This window comes from Sinocyclocheilus anshuiensis, unplaced genomic scaffold (genome assembly GCF_001515605.1).
Source record: "Sinocyclocheilus anshuiensis isolate Anshui unplaced genomic scaffold, SAMN03320099.WGS_v1.1 scaffold186, whole genome shotgun sequence".
NCBI lineage: Eukaryota > Metazoa > Chordata > Actinopteri > Cypriniformes > Cyprinidae > Sinocyclocheilus > Sinocyclocheilus anshuiensis.
Window position 1 is genome coordinate 2,088,316 of NW_015542355.1, and position 16,255 is coordinate 2,104,570.

Here is a 16,255-nt window from a genome sequence, read left to right on the forward strand (position 1 = left end):
TATATATAGCTTTATTTTTATTTCAGTTTTATTACTTAAATTTAAACTTATTTCAGTTACAACATTTCTAAAATTTGTTTTTGTAAAAGAATTTGTAAAAGAAAAAAATAATAAGTAAGTTAAAGTGTTTCATCTAATATTTAATTTCAGCTCTGTCAATTTTTAAAACTGTTAATAAACCAACAGTGAATGGTTGTTTTGGCATCAAGCTCCACATCAAAGGTAAAGTATGCTGTGCTTTCATGCGTTTTCTGAAGACGTTGCGTTTTTTCTTAGTCAAAAAGGCAAGTGCTTTTCGGATGCGTTTTACAGGATTTAGATGACAGTGTTAATAGTGTTCTCTCTCTGACTGTGCCCTGCCCTCTTTTTCTCATCTGGATGCTGGTGGGTTTCTAGACCGGGGACTCTGAGGTTAGCTTCTCTGTCTGCACGACTGCTGTGCTACCGCATGGCACCTCACATCTGGGGGGGCATTTCATCAACCCCCCCAACACACTGGCACTCTATACACACACACACACACACACACAACTGTGACTTCTCGACTGTTTGACAAGGCTAGTGTTGATAGAAATAACACGCTCTTCATTACATGTTTCATTTGTGGATAGCCGTCATGCTAGATAGCATAATGGTTGTTGTTTTTCCCCCAAAATGGTAGTACTCTTAACGGATCAGATTTCTAATAAATACAGAATTTAAAATGTGAATTTAAGAGAATATAATACAAGAATTATGGGTAAAATGGCTACTGTCATGCAGAAGAAAAGATTAGCCCTCTCAGTCTCAAGAATCATTCCATCCCCATGGACACATGGGCCATAGGGCGCCCGTCGTTGTGCCAGTGTGAGGGGGGAGTCTGAATGGAAGCGTTTGATGAAAGATCTCTTTGTAGAGTCAGGCTCATGGCACTTGATTCCATATCCGTCGCACAGGGTCCGAGCCCCTGGAGGCCTGTGCCATCACCCTGTACAGCAGTTTGCATCTGTTGGACTGTAGTTCCGATGGGGATCTTCATACATCTCTTCTCTTCCTTTTCTTTTTGTATAACGGCTGCAGGTTGGGGTCAATATTTAATCTGTTCAGGAAGTCAACTGAGACCAAGTTGCAGAAATCCTAAAGTTCCTAAAGCAGAGTTCCTAAACTGGATTCATGTGAAGGAATTTGACCTCAATTAATGTATATTTCGTCATACATCCTCCTTGACAAAGGGGGACATTTAGAGTCCATCCTCTCATGTGTGCTTACTTAATCCCACTTTAACTGGAATTGTTCCTGTACTTATATCCAATGGCTTACATCTCCATATTGTTCCATTTTTGTCTCCCCATCCACCCCTTTTAACCCATGACCCCTGATGCAATCAAAAGCAAATGACTGAGGTGGGATTGTGGAAAAAAGGGATTACATTTGCATATGTAGAACTAATTAACCTGTAAAACTTGACTATAATTGTTCAGTTGCATTAACACAGTGGTCTACAGTACCACCACAACAGAATAGATGGATTCTTTTATTCAGACCAGTGTTGAAGTCCATTTAAGACTCCCAAGACCCAAATCCAGACCAATACCAGAGCCCTTAAGATCCAGACAAGGACATGTCGGTCCAAGGTATGAGACCCACACAAAGTCCATGTTTATTTCATTTTGAGTGGTCTTAACCCTCAAGTCTACTGTATCATATTTAATACACAAATTTCTAAGGCCTCTAAATTATCAACAGTGTCAAGATTGAAAAACCTCTTATATACACTACTATATGCTTTTTGCTATGAAAACTTTACTGATTTTTATAAAGTAAACATAGGAATAACTTTGTATTTATTAAGATTTTGAAGTTGCTTTTGTATTTTGAAGTTTGTTTTAGTAGTTAATTTTTTAGTTAATTTTTATTAGTTTATATATATATACAGTGGTGTGAAAAAGTGTTGGCTTTATTTCAGTTTTATTACTTCAATTTAAACTTATTTCAGTTAGTTGCCAAGGCAACATTTCTAAAATTTGTTTTTGTAAAAGAATTTGTAAAAAAAAAATCATTTAAGTTCAAGTGTTTCATCTAATATTTAATTTCAGCTCTGTCAATTTTTGACTGAAGCAAATTAAGTTTACTTGATTATCCATACATAATTTTTCTTTTCTTTTTCTTTCTTTCTTTGAGCTCTGTGAGCTAGTTGATCAAATATGATACTCAACAAAAACACATACGCAAACTTCCATAAAAATAAAAAAAATCAACTGTTTCATTTAAAAAAATTGAAGACCATAAGATCAGTACTCCAATTCAGATTTAAACAACTAGAGTATATTCTCTCTCACACACAATGGGTCTCATTAATGAAGCATAAGCAAGAATACCTATCTATTGCATTCAAATCAGTTACATAAAATATGTTTTGCTCATGTTTCCTGAATGAGGTCCAGTGTCTAAAACTGGGAAAGTGTTTGTTTGGAGGGGCAAATCTGGTGCAAACAGGGACGTGTGTGATCAAGATTACTTAAATGATTTCCTTTGCTTCTATGGGTTGGGTTTCTTTAAGGTTGGCAACCCAAAATGAGTCAAAAGCAATCATTTCCCCTTCGTTTTATAATTAACTCCACTGAGTGAGTTTTACTGTGTGGGATTGCAGTTCCTTACCCATCCACTGAGGCTGAGCATGTTATGACTGTGCACGTCCTTGCAGACAATGCATGGAGTGTAATAAACGGCACTGACACGTTACAGTACAGATGCACCTGTAGTGCCTGCTTCTATAATGTGGCTAAGCTAAGATGATGTTGCAGCTGAATGATTTTTTTCCCCCTTTTGATGCTGTCACCTCTCTGTTAAGTAAGTATTGAGATTTCTACAGCTTGTCTTCCCCACTAAGCACCACGATTGTTGTCTATTTTGATAAAAAGCAACCCTGAACATTTACCCTTCCTTCCTTCTTAATGACCCTATTAATCAGAATGAAAAATCTCATTTTCTAAAGAAGTCCTAACTTAAAAATAAAATCTAATGACTGAAATAATGCCTTCAAGTAAGAATGGATTGGTCCGTTTAGTTGTCTAGGTCTTGGTGAGGGAACAGGAAGCTTTGGTTTTTGCTCAATAAAATGACAGTACAGTCTTGAGGTGGACGTCTATTTTGTGGTTCAATCATCTCACAAGAAGCCATAAGGTCTCATTGAAAGTTATTTCATGATGTCTATGTCAGTTGTCATGCTTTGAATGTTACTGTCATCTCAGGCTGGTGGCTCGGATGTGGAGCGTACCAAGAAAAAGAGACGGGGAGATCGATACTCTGTTCAAACATCCCTCATTGTGGCAGCCCTGAAGAAAATGCTTCCCATTGGACTTAACATGTGCTCTCCTGCAGACCAGGAGCTCATTAACCTGGCCAAGACACGCTATTCTTTGGTAGTGTAGTCACCAAATATCTGTCTGTGTCTATCTATCTTGCCTATCTTACAAGCCTAGATGTTGTAATAAAGTTTCACTTGAAAACTTTAGTTGGTCACTAAACAGGTAAAGTGAGCATGTCTGTTGTGTTGTTGACCCATAGAAAGACACAAATGAGGAGGTCAGAGAGTTCTTGCAAAATAACCTGCACCTCCAGGGCAAGGTAAGTGCATGTCTGATGTTAAAAGTCTTTAAAACTTGTTTTTTTGCAGAAATCTGAATGCTATCTCTCTCTCCTCAGGTTGATAACCCATCTATGCGCTGGCAGATGGCACTGTATAAGGAAATGGCAGGAAAGGCAGAAGATGCAGATGCCCCAGAGAAAGTTGTGAAGCGGGTTCAAGAGGTCTCTGCAGTTCTCTACCACATTGAAGTGGTGAGTTTGAATTCCAAGGTTTAAAACTCCTAATGCAACTCAAATAATGCACATTTTGGTGACCATTCATCCACACTGCGACTATACTTCAGTATCTGACTCAAATTGCTTCAGCTGTTAACCTAAACGACATAATACCCATTCCATATGTGGTTTAAAGGGGTGGTTCACTGTTTTTTTTTTTTCTAGGCTTGATTGTGTTTATGGTGTGCAGTCTAACATGTGTTAATGAGTAGTTTTTTAAAAAACGCATTATTTTTCACATAATTTACCTTTATTCCACACCGCTCTGTCCCTTCTCTCAGAAACACCCTGATCATTTCCTTCTTTTATGAAGCCCCCTATCTAATATAACACCCAGATTTGTGACTAGAGGAAGTAACTATGTGAAAATAAGTGTATAACTGGAACAGTTCATTATTGGAGCTGAGCTGAGAGAGAGAGATGCAGAGCGTGTGCAGAGCAGGGGGACGCGAGGAACAGTATTAAGAACCTCTGCTTTGCAGCTTCGTAACTTTGCAGATATTTTTTATGCTCAAACAGCAACACTACACACTAACTAGCGTTAAAAAAGTGAAATCGCAATGAACCACCCCTTTAAAATCTGAAAACGGTCCTAAGACAGTTCTTTTTTCAGACTGAGCACCCATTCAAGTCCAAAAAGTTGGTTTGGCATAAACTGCTGTCAAAGCAACGACGTAGAGCGGTGGTAGCCTGTTTTAGGATGACTCCCCTTTACAACCTGCCCAGGTGAGACAAGTCAGGTCACAATCATATATGCCTGACAGTTCACAATCATACAGCATAAGTACATGTTTCTGCACTAGTTAGTCTGTTTTGTAGAATGAAGTGGATTGGAGAAGATATATAAATGTATGCTGTCTTTCTTTCAGGCATAGAGCATGTAACATGTTCCTGGATGGGTATAAGCGAAACTGGATCCAAACCGAAGGATATTCCTTTGAGGACAGAATGATTGATGACCTGTCTGTATGTGCTTCCACATTACCAAAAATAACTGTTGCTTTTTAGCATGAAAGATATTGGGTGGAATACATTTCCTGTTAGTTTGGTTTTTCCTTGTAGTCAAATTTTAGTAACAGTTTTGTTTTGTTTTTCCTCACTGATATAGAAAGCGATGGAGGAAGAAGAGGAGGAGGAAGAGGAAAAGGAAACAAAGCCCGACCCTCTTCATCAGCTCATCCTTCACTTTAGTCGCACAGCCCTCACAGAGAAGAGGTGAGATCCCTCCACATCTCTGAAAAGTGAATGACACATTTGGCTTCCGGTGCCAAAATAGATGATCACATGGCCATAACCAGTGTCTGTTATACAGTCAGCTCGAGCTATTCACGTTTTTCACATGGTTGTTTGGCGATGTTATGTAATTATCTATTATAAAATAAAAACAATTCACAGATATAGAAAAGGGTATAGAAAAGAATCAACCCCCTTTAAAGGGATCATATGATGCGATTTAAATTTTTCCTTTCTCTTTGGAGTGTTACAAGCTCTTGGTGCATAAAGAAGATCTGTAAAGTTGCAAAGACTAAAGTCTCAAATCCAAAGAGATATTCTTTATAAAAGTTGAGTCAACCACGCCTACCTAAAACGGCTCGTTCTAACACGCCCCCACGTCTACGTCACGATGTGGGAAGATTTGCATAACACCGCCCAAATGTTCACGCAAAGAAAGAAGGCGTAACTTTTATTCTCGCTGTAGTATTGTTGTTGCCGCCTCCGCCATGTCGTGAAGGCGCTGTGTTTCGTTGTGAAAGCGAAACTACTTTGGTTGGCCCTCCAAAAGAGGACGATATCCGCTTCGTCATGCCTGGAGCTGATCCGTGCTGGTCGCTGAGGAAATACATCAACTTCGCGCTGTCAATCGCCGGATCGGCTTTCACCGTGGACGAAGCAGAGTCCAGCCCGGGGTCGTTACATGTGGTTGCCGCAAGCCCGCCGGACGCTCCTTCGTCGAATCCGCCAGCCGCGCCGTTCTCAAGCCCGCCCGCCTCTGCTCACTCAAGCCGGCCTCACTCAAGTGATACACAAAATAATGTTCTTTTTAGCAGCATCAGATAAAATAATCACATTTTGTTGCTTTGCAGCCTGAAATGAAGACGAACACAGTTTTTGTTTTATCCAGCTGTATTTACTCAGTGTAACTTATAACATCCAAGTTAAAGATATAACACCAACATGTCCGAAAAAAACCCATAAAAAAAAAAACAATCACTGAGTTGGAAAAAGGATCACCCCCTCCTAAAAATGACTTGTAAACTCAATCAGGTGTAGCTAATCACCTTCTCAATGGCACACAAAGACATTTGACTTTCAACTGTGATCAGCTGTGGTCATTTTGAATAGCTCAGCTGCATGAAAAGAGCTTTCCTGGAGCATTTCAGGCCTTGCTAGTGCAACTGAAGCAAACAATCAACTATGGGTGGCAAGGCACAGTCAAAAGATCTCCGGGATAAAGTTGTGGACGGGCACAAGTCAGGAGATGGATACGAAAAAATGTCACAGGTTTTATCAATGCCTAGAAGCACAGTGAAGTCTATTATTAAGAAGTGGAAGGTATTTGGTACAACACAGACCCTCCCTGGATCAGGACGTTGTGCCAAACTGGGTGAAAGAGCCAGGAGGAAACTTTTCAGAGATGCGACCAAGAGGCCTACAGCAACTCTGAAAGCAGTTGCAGGAATTTATGACAGAGTGATCATTGTGTGCATGTGATAACAATATCACAAATACTCCACAGATGTGGCTTGTATGGGAGGTTTGCAAGAAAAAAGCCACTCAAGAAAGGCCACATGCAGTCACGACTGAGCTTTGCCAAAATGCACCTTGAAGATTCTGAGGCAGATGAGGCTAAAATTGAATTATTTGGCCTCAATACCAAACAATATGTCTGGCGGAAATCCAATACAGCTCACTATCCAAATAACAGCATTCCTCCAGTAAAGCATGGAGGTGCTAATATCCTGTTATGGGGTGTTTCCCTGCAGCAGGGACTGGAGCACCTGTCAGGATAGAAGGAAGAATGGATGAGGCAAAATCCTGTCAAATTCATTGGATGTTATAAGTTGCACTGATACAGCTGGATCAAACAAAAACTATGTCCGTCTTCATTTCAGGCTGCAAAGCAGCAAAATGTGATTATTTTAAAGGGGGTGATTCTTTTCTATACCCACTGTATGTAATGTTTAGGTTTAGAAGTACTCTATAATGTGTGAATAGTGTTCATTAATAATGTAACTGTCAATTATACAGTTTAGCAGTAATTATACAAATAAATTTGACCACATGATGTCTGTCATCTAAAAATATATCTCTAAATATGTATTTATGATCTAAAAATTAGGGGTGTAAATCGGATGGTTCGTCACGATACGATCCAATATCGATTCTCATACCCAGCGATACGATATTTGCCGATACCTCAAAAAATTCTACGATACGATTACGATTTGATTCGATAAAGGAGTATATCAATCGATATATCGATATTATGATATTATATATCTATTTTAAACAACCATTTTCTAGAATATCAGCGTTGCACTTGCGTCTCGCACAAAAGAGCCGCATGTTCAGAAAGCCATGTAACATGTAACATGCACAAAGGAGCCGCATGTTTAGAAAGCCATGTAAAATTAATGCGTTCAACTTTGAAAAAAACATATCTTGAGACTTTATGGCGGGTTTTCTCCCATCCCATTGCAACTCGTGTTTTTAAATGAAAAATGTACTCTGTGTGATTGGTTTTCGGCCCTTTGTATTAAACTATGAATACATACATGATGCTGTTTTGTTTATAGTTGTTTAAAAGAAAAGCAACTATAATTGGTTTATAAACATTTTAAACATTATGCACTTTTTTCACAGATAGTCATGTTATCCATGTTATCTTAACATTTAAATACAAAATTCAAATGTAGTTTTTCAGCCATTTTGACAGCCCTAGACATCAATATTGCAATGTGATTGTTATCAAGGCAAATGTGATTCAAATTCACTGTTATGGATTCACAAAATCCATCTAAAAGGAAATAAAAGCAAACCACAAAGAAATTTCCTCTATCCAACCTGAAGGATCTCCTTCTTATAGTAGTCCAGGACTTTCTGTTTGAGGCCGTTGTTGCAGACGGACTGCATGCACACCAGTCGCAGGATTTTTATCAGAGGGTCTTTTTGTGCTATGCAGTCTTCTATATATGTGCTGGCCTGAGAGTAAAATCACAATAAAAATCACACTGAACAAAGAAATTAATCAAACTATTCCCAGAGAATTTAAATGTACCATGTAAAAAAAATTATTTTTCTTATATTTCTAAAATATTAGAGGATGTAAGTGGACTTGTATACTAAACTTCATTATTTTCTGTTTGAACAATAATTGTGGTCCATTGCATTTCCACATGTAATACTTTGGAAAATTAGGTAAGTAAGTACACCCTCTTGCAGTAAATTTAGTTCAATAGATCCATTCACTGCAGAGGATCCATCGGTGAGCAAGTGACGTAATGCTAAATTTCTCCTAATCTGCTCTGATGAAGATACAAGCTTATCTACATCTTGCATGGACTGAGAGTGAGAACATTTTCAGCGAATTTTCATTTTAGGGTGAACTATTCCTTTGACACAACAAAAGAACCGGGCATTTATTTTAAAGGGGTCATTTGATGCTTTTTTAAAGATCATTATTTTGTGTATTTGGTGTAACAGAATATGTTGACATGCTTTAATGTTCAAAAAACACATTATTTTTCAAATACTGTACATTATTGTAGGTCCTCTATGCCCCGCCTCTCTCAAACGCTTCGTTTTCTACAAAGTCCCTCCTTCCGACAAGCGCAGTCTGCTCTGATTGGCCAGCTGACCCAGTGCATTGTGATTGGCCGAACACCACCGACTGTGTTTACTAGGATATTCGCCAAAACGCGCGTTTTGATGTAATTTTGTCTGTATTTATTTAGCCATGCACAAAAAAAGCGGAAGAGAGCTCAATTTAGTATTCGCGCGGTGTAGACGCGGCTGTCTGTGTGCGTGCGCGGAATACTTCTCACACAGCGCTCGACTGTTCTGCAAACAATCCCGAGCGCCTTTTATGCGCACCTTGTGCCTTCGGGCAGTCCTTATATCGAGTCCTGATACGTGAGTTTGAACGAAAATGCACGCTTTGGCGGTAATGCATAGACGGACACTATGTGAAAATGTGGACAGTGCCAAAATAAAGGTGCCTATTTATACTACAAATATCGATATTTTACGTGTGGCATCGATGTATCGATCGATGAATCGTTACATCCCTACTAAAAATATGATTTTTAGAATTATTAAAAAATCTAGGATCAATTAGGATCACGATTTCAAATGTAGACGTGTGTTCTTTAATTTCCTTTGCCTATATATTTCTTTTTACTTTTTTCCTTGCTTCTGTCACAGTAAACTGGACATAGATTACTTATACATGGCATATGCTGATATCATGGCTAAGGTAAGACCTCTCTGTCTTATGTTTAACAATCATAAGCAATTTAGTCATTATTTTTATGTGTATATATATATATATATCTTCACGCAACAACGTGCAGAAACACGGCAAATAAACTCTTCAATATTCACAGCGTTTTTTTATAATAGTGTTCTCATTATATTTGTTGTGTATGACAGTCCCAGTCATAATTATTAATATTTTGCGTTGTTGTTTGTATTGCTCGCGCTGCGTGCTGAAGAGATAGTCACCGTAGTACTACAATGAAGCGCTTTACTGCAGTGCAACTCAACCAAATGCATCTTATACGAGATAAATAATATATACACGATATATATAAACCGGCTGAAATGTTTTGAAATCACTTGTACCCTACCTGATCGAAAAAAATCCAGTCTTTCACTCTGCCTGTGTCAATTTGAGTCTTGTTAAAGATTTAAATCCCTGCCGCCAAGATGCTCCTCTGTCGGTCACGGATTATGGAAAGTGAAACTTAAATCTATAGGGGTGATTGGATTTATTCACGCACGTTAAAATATTTATTTGAAGCTTCTTTCTTTTCAGATTCTTATTTACAGCATTATCTTTATAGGCTGTATAGTAACTTATTGGGAGAAAACCGGTAGTTCTATGTGAAATCAGACATTTGAGCACCCCCAGAAGCTTCTTTCTTTTCAGATTCTTATTTACAGCATTATTTTAATAGGCTGTATATTAACTTATTAGGAGAAAACCAGTAGTTCTATGTGAAATCAGACCCCCATATAGCCGAAATGGCATGATCATAACACCTCTGCGAATATTCGACTGTGAGATTGGTAGTGGAATCAGGCTCCTCCTATCGAAGCATCGAATCTTCGACTATTCAGGGTCACCCATAATATATATATATATATGTTAAAATTTACTTTACTGTAACTTTTCTCCATTTCAGTTAATTAAGCCATTTTCCATTAGGTTTTAGATTTTTCGAATTCTTATTAAATATATAAAAGGTCACATCACGGGATCTCATGCTGTGTAATGTTCTTTGTGTTCATCTCTGGTGAATTTAGAGTTGCCACATCGGTGAAGAGGATGAGGGGGGAGAGGAGGAGGATGAGGGGGGAGAGGAGGAGATGTCCTTTGAGGTGCGACAGACAGAGATGGTAGGGGGAGTCCGGGGGTTGGGGACGGGGAAGACACACAAGTGGTAGACCCGAGTGACATCCAAACCAACCACTGTATCATCCATCCATTCACTCACATCCTATTTTATGTCTCTTTGTCCAAGGGCAAATACATTACCAAGAGTCAAGTCAGACATTCGATAGTCATAATTACTGACGTTAACACACAGGGAAAATGTGTAACGGACGCCTTGCAGATACAAACGGGGTAAATAGACATCCAAACCAACCACTGTATCATCCATCCATTCACTCACATCCTATTTTATGTCTCTTTGTCCAAGCTGTGCTCTCTGTCTCTCCATCTGACTCCATCAAATATGTTTTATTACATTACACTGCAGCATCTTTAACTTTTTTTTTTTTGTATTTTACATTTCTGACATGAAGCTTTGAGCCACATACTAAACACATATACAGTGGGTACGGAAAGTATTCAGACCCCCTTCAATTTTTCACTCTTTGTTATATTGCAGGATTTTAGCAAATGGCTGCAATATAACAAAGAGTGAAAAATTGAAGGGGGTCTGAATACTTTCCGTACCCACTGTATATTAATTGTATAAAAATAGCTGAATACATTTGAATACAAAAAATTAAATGTCAAAAACAATAATTTATATTTTATACCGAAAGAACAATTATTATAATGTGTTTAGTAGTTTAGGCTTAAGTAAATGTTTTTATGCTTTTTTTGTTGTATTTGGATAACCTAAAACTGCAGCATGTGGTATTTTTTTAATATGCTGGAAAATGACAAAATTGCTCAGCAAATTGCATTGATTATCCATTAAGCTGTTAAGTCATATAACAATACTTTAAAGTGTAACAGATATGAACATATAAGGTTGAATTTCACAAAGAAAAATTAAAAATAGAAATTAAAAAATATAAAATTACAATTGCATTATGAAAATATAGGTAATTTGAAGAACTCGGAGTGATTTCACTGTGTGAAATTTCACCTGTTGCAGCTTTTAAGTCCAAAAGAAACTACATCCTAATTGTTTCTTTTCAATAATTTGTTGAATGACACGTTGTTGTTTTAATTGTTCTTGCTGTGTGTGAGCTTTATGATTGAGGTGTCAAGTGAACATGCATTTTACTCACATATGCTGTTTCAGTAAGTAATCACTAATGATAACGTATTTGTCATATTTATGTTTCTGTATGCTTTCTGTTCTTTCACTTACCTTGATTTCCTTTAACTCATTCACAATAATAATGTGAAAGTGACTAATGAATGTTTTCTCAAATATATTGATGCACAGACTACAGTTAAATCCAGAGCAGTCAGTCCAAGTCTGCGCACACAGAGGAACAAACACACAGATGTACCTATAGCAAAGTGGATTGTGCACGCCATACACACACACACACTCACTCACTCAGATTGAGCATTTACGTGTAGACATGGTAAGAAGAAATGCACCATATTCCACACTTTTGGGTACTTACTTAGGTCAGGCTTACAGGGGAGGGGGGTGGCATGGGTGGGATGGGAGGAGGGTGTATTATGCATGCAATAATTATAAACGTATAAACGTTATGGTTTAATGAATTTTTGGCAAAGCAAGCTTCTGTAAGTAAGCCAACAATTGTATTTGCTTTTAACATTTTCCTTTTGCACTACAGTACCTTTTACATAGTCTGTAATAAAAAAAGCTTGCTTTTAATATCTTTATGATAACACTGTTATGAAATTGTATTTGCTACAATATATCTATAATTACAATACCGTTTTATTTCAAAATAAGTTGATGTTTGATAATGCTGGGTTAAGGGTTATATATTATGTATGTTCTGCAGAAGCACTTACCTTAAGAGCTGTAGATGAGTAACACCTGCATGGCTCTTTTGTTTCTCTGTGAGATGCAAAGCCATCAGGAGAGTTTACTGTAGTCCAACGTTTGCTCTGATAGACAAACGTGAGAAATTATCGTAGTATGACTGCCCGTAACTAATGGTAATGGTGGGAGCATGCTAAATGAAAATGATTGAAAGAGAAGAGAGTTTTAGAATACAAAAAGATTAATCCCATAAGCAGGACCCAAATCTTTTACAAATGTCAAGCACTCACAATCACCTGATCACCTTAACACTATTATAATCACATTTTAACTAAAATAATTAAATGTTTAGTTTGTGTTGCATAAGATATTTAAACGAAACATTTGAGAAAGACGCTGAAAAGAGTTGATGATACTGCTGAAAAGGAAAGCTGTGAACATTAGCAATGTTTGTGGTTGACTTGATGACAGCCTCAGGCCAGCGTTTTGGGTTGCCATGACAATAACTTCATATGTTCACTGCTGCCCTTTGTCATCCTCGCAGTAAAAAGCAGCTTCTAAATTTAGAAATACCCAATGAGTTTGATGGAAAATTACTTTTTTTGGCTGAAATTCTACATTTTTTCCATCACCCACAAAATAAGACTGTTATGAATGACATATAGCAACTGGCCAGTATAGAAAAACAAACATTTTTGCTTATAAAGAAATATGATTTTAGTGTTATGCTTAGGTGTCTGTAGTTTAATTAGAGGGACAGGGAAATTGAGCAGAAAGAACAATTTTATGAGAAAAGAGACATGGTAAGGCTTTCAGACTGTTCATTTTTTTCCATGTTTAACTCTATAGGAAAAAGAGATGGAAAAGCAAAGACTCCTCTACCAACAGTCACGTTTACACAACAGAGGGGCTGCTGAGATGGTCCTACAGATGATAAGTGCCTGCAAAGGTACATGTTCGTCTTTTTTGAAGCTTGAACACTTTGTCTTCATTCAACACTTTAGTCTTCATTCACTGTCCTAAAAACCTGACAAATTTTGCATTTAGAAGATATAAGCATTCAAAACTTAGTCTCTCACTTCCGCCAATATGGATCAATGATTTTGATGACATCACCCTGCACTTCAGCTTCTCATCAAACTTTCTGTCCAAAAAAATGCTCTCTAGAATCCAAAGCGTCCCCCCCCACACACACACACACACACACACTATAAATAGGCGCTGAAGCTGCGGCTGAAATCGGTTGAAATTACGTCAACATATAGAATAATGCTGCACGTTTTAAAGCACTTCAGTGGATCTTTAAAATCATTTTCTTTTTGTACAGGTGAGACTGGTTGCATGGTCTCTTCCACCCTAAAACTGGGTATTTCTATTCTAAATGGCGGGAATAGTGAGGTCCAACAGGTTTGTTAGCAGTCATCTGCATGGAGACATGACAGTGAATCTGACCCTAAACTAATACTCAGATGTAACAGCACTGGTAATTTACTTGCAGAAAATGCTGGACTATCTGAAAGACAAGAAGGATGTGGGTTTCTTCCTCAGTGTCCAGGCTCTAATGCAGACCTGCAGGTATATTCTGACTGGGAGCTGTTGTCATCTCACAATGATATTAGTTAAATGATTCATTAAATCAGTGTCTGTGCCTCTTTTGCAGTGTTTTGGACCTGAACGCTTTTGAGAGGCAGAATAAAGCAGAGGGTCTAGGTATGGTGTCAGAGGAGGGAACAAGTAAGTGATATGAGTGATCTAGAATCTTTTTCATCAAGATTAATACCAATATATTGTCGAAAGGAAGATCAGTTAAGTCTTATCAAATGTAATTTGCAACTATAGCATATAGAGATTGTTGAATCCATAAACATGTAGACTGTATTGTTTGGCTCCAAAACTTGAGGCCAAAATGGGATACGGCATCCAAGTATTCAGTCATCCATCTGTAATCATACATGTCCTGTCATTCTAACATGGAAATTGCACATCATTTGTTGACCAAATTTATCAGTTGAAAAAGTTAATTGTAATCATATTGTCATACACTCTTACCCTCTCCAGATGTAATAATCTAGTCTAATATGATGTCAATAAACAGATTATGATATTGGCCATGAATAATTCCCTTTTCACTCCATGTCATCTGTTTACCATCAACTCACCATCCCTCTTTTTCCATAACTATACTTTTGTCCCCCATCTCTTTTCATCCTTCCTTCCTTTCATGGGCCTCAGACGTGAAGCTAGAACGGGGTAAATAATGCCTCTGTCCCTCTATTTTTCATTTCTCTCTTCCTGTCACTCCTCTCTGTCCCTTTATCTCTTTGAAATCATTTTTGTTTGAATTTTTGCTTTTTGGGCTTTGGAATATAATATATATATACATTTAAAGTATATATATATATGAATCTTATCACTCAAGGATTTGTAAAAACAACTTTCAGTCACATCACAAATGCAGATCGCAGTAAGGTATATCTGAATTACTTTATGGTTTATACACACCTATATATGATCCAGCACCACTTGTGATGAAGGGAACTGTAATAATTTTTAAAAATACCATCACGTTTCGGCCTAAGAGCCTTCCTCAGGGTATTCAACACACATAATACATAAGCATTTAAAAGCACATATCCATATTGGATTACTCGTTCACAAATTAGCAACAGCTGACAAGCTTCACTCAAGACATCACACTAATTAGTAAGAGCAACAATCACTCAGTCAAAGTAGATCCACAACAGATTAACATATCTTACACATAAAAAAAAAAGTCATACAACACACTTAAAACACCATCACAAAAATTATTTAAGAGAAAAATCCTCATTCATACCTTTTGGAAACAGACTTTTCAAATAAAAGATTCAAAAAGTCTCCCGCTTCTTTCTTACACAATCAATGTTACCACCTCTTATATTCTGTTTAACCTTTTCAGTTCCAAGAAAGAAAAAAGATGACATTTTATGGTTACATTCACAAAAATGTCTTGCAACAGGACTCTTCAGATCCTTTCTATTTATTGCACTTCTATGTTCTGTTGTCCTTTCTTTTAATGAACGGGATGTTTCACCAACAAAACATTGGGTTATATAAATCACATTATTTGTCTTACATGTTATAAAACTCTTGATATGGCTCGAAATTGCTCTTAGGCTGAAACACATTGGTATTTTTTTATTATTAAAGTTCCCTTTATCGAGCAACAATCACTCAGTCAAAGTAGATCCACAACAGATTAACATATCTTACACATAAAAAAAAAAGTCATACAACACACTTAAAACACCATCACAAAAATTATTTAAGAGAAAAATCCTCATTCATACCTTTTGGAAACAGACTTTTCAAATAAAAGATTCAAAAAGTCTCCCGCTTCTTTCTTACACAATCAATGTTACCACCTCTTATATTCTGTTTAACCTTTTCAGTTCCAAGAAAGAAAAAAGATGACATTTTATGGTTACATTCACAAAAATGTCTTGCAACAGGACTCTTCAGATCCGTTCTATTTATTGCACTTCTATGTTCTGTTGTCCTTTCTTTTAATGAACGGGATGTTTCACCAACAAAACATTGGGTTATATAAATCACATTATTTGTCTTACATGTTATAAAACTCTTGATAAAAACAGGACTTTTGTTATCAGGGTGATTAAAAAAAATGTGACATTTTTTGTGAATTCACAATTAACACAATTGCCACATTTAAAATTGCCCAATAAAAAGGTATTTTGTGAAATTTGTTTTGTAGAACACACTTTTACAACTCTATTTCTTATATTACATAATAATATAAATAATAATAAATAAAATAATAATAATACATATAAATAATTAATGGTTCATATAAGTATATATTTATAAGCAATTAATGTTCAGATAAAACAAAATATTCTGGGGCCCATGAAATGTTAGTGAAAATCATAAAAAATGCTGGCGGTGGCTGGCAACTTTTTTCAAAAACGCTGGTGGGGAAA

The 16,255-nt window shown here is 37.0% G+C and overlaps 1 protein-coding gene across 1 annotated transcript in view; it reads left to right on the forward strand.

Moving 5' to 3' along the window:
- The window catches only part of LOC107691669 (ryanodine receptor 1-like), a 72,960-nt gene that overhangs the window by 32,473 nt on the left and 24,232 nt on the right, over positions 1 to 16,255 (forward strand). The window contains exons 73-86 of the mRNA XM_016490416.1: positions 397 to 411; positions 3,231 to 3,401; positions 3,547 to 3,606; positions 3,685 to 3,819; positions 4,457 to 4,569; positions 4,713 to 4,809; positions 4,952 to 5,058; positions 9,268 to 9,319; positions 10,372 to 10,464; positions 13,125 to 13,224; positions 13,603 to 13,682; positions 13,774 to 13,850; positions 13,936 to 14,009; positions 14,508 to 14,525. Of these exons, the coding sequence (XP_016345902.1) occupies positions 397 to 411; positions 3,231 to 3,401; positions 3,547 to 3,606; positions 3,685 to 3,819; positions 4,457 to 4,569; positions 4,713 to 4,809; positions 4,952 to 5,058; positions 9,268 to 9,319; positions 10,372 to 10,464; positions 13,125 to 13,224; positions 13,603 to 13,682; positions 13,774 to 13,850; positions 13,936 to 14,009; positions 14,508 to 14,525 (1,192 nt within the window). The remainder of the gene's footprint in view (positions 1 to 396; positions 412 to 3,230; positions 3,402 to 3,546; positions 3,607 to 3,684; positions 3,820 to 4,456; positions 4,570 to 4,712; positions 4,810 to 4,951; positions 5,059 to 9,267; positions 9,320 to 10,371; positions 10,465 to 13,124; positions 13,225 to 13,602; positions 13,683 to 13,773; positions 13,851 to 13,935; positions 14,010 to 14,507; positions 14,526 to 16,255) is intronic.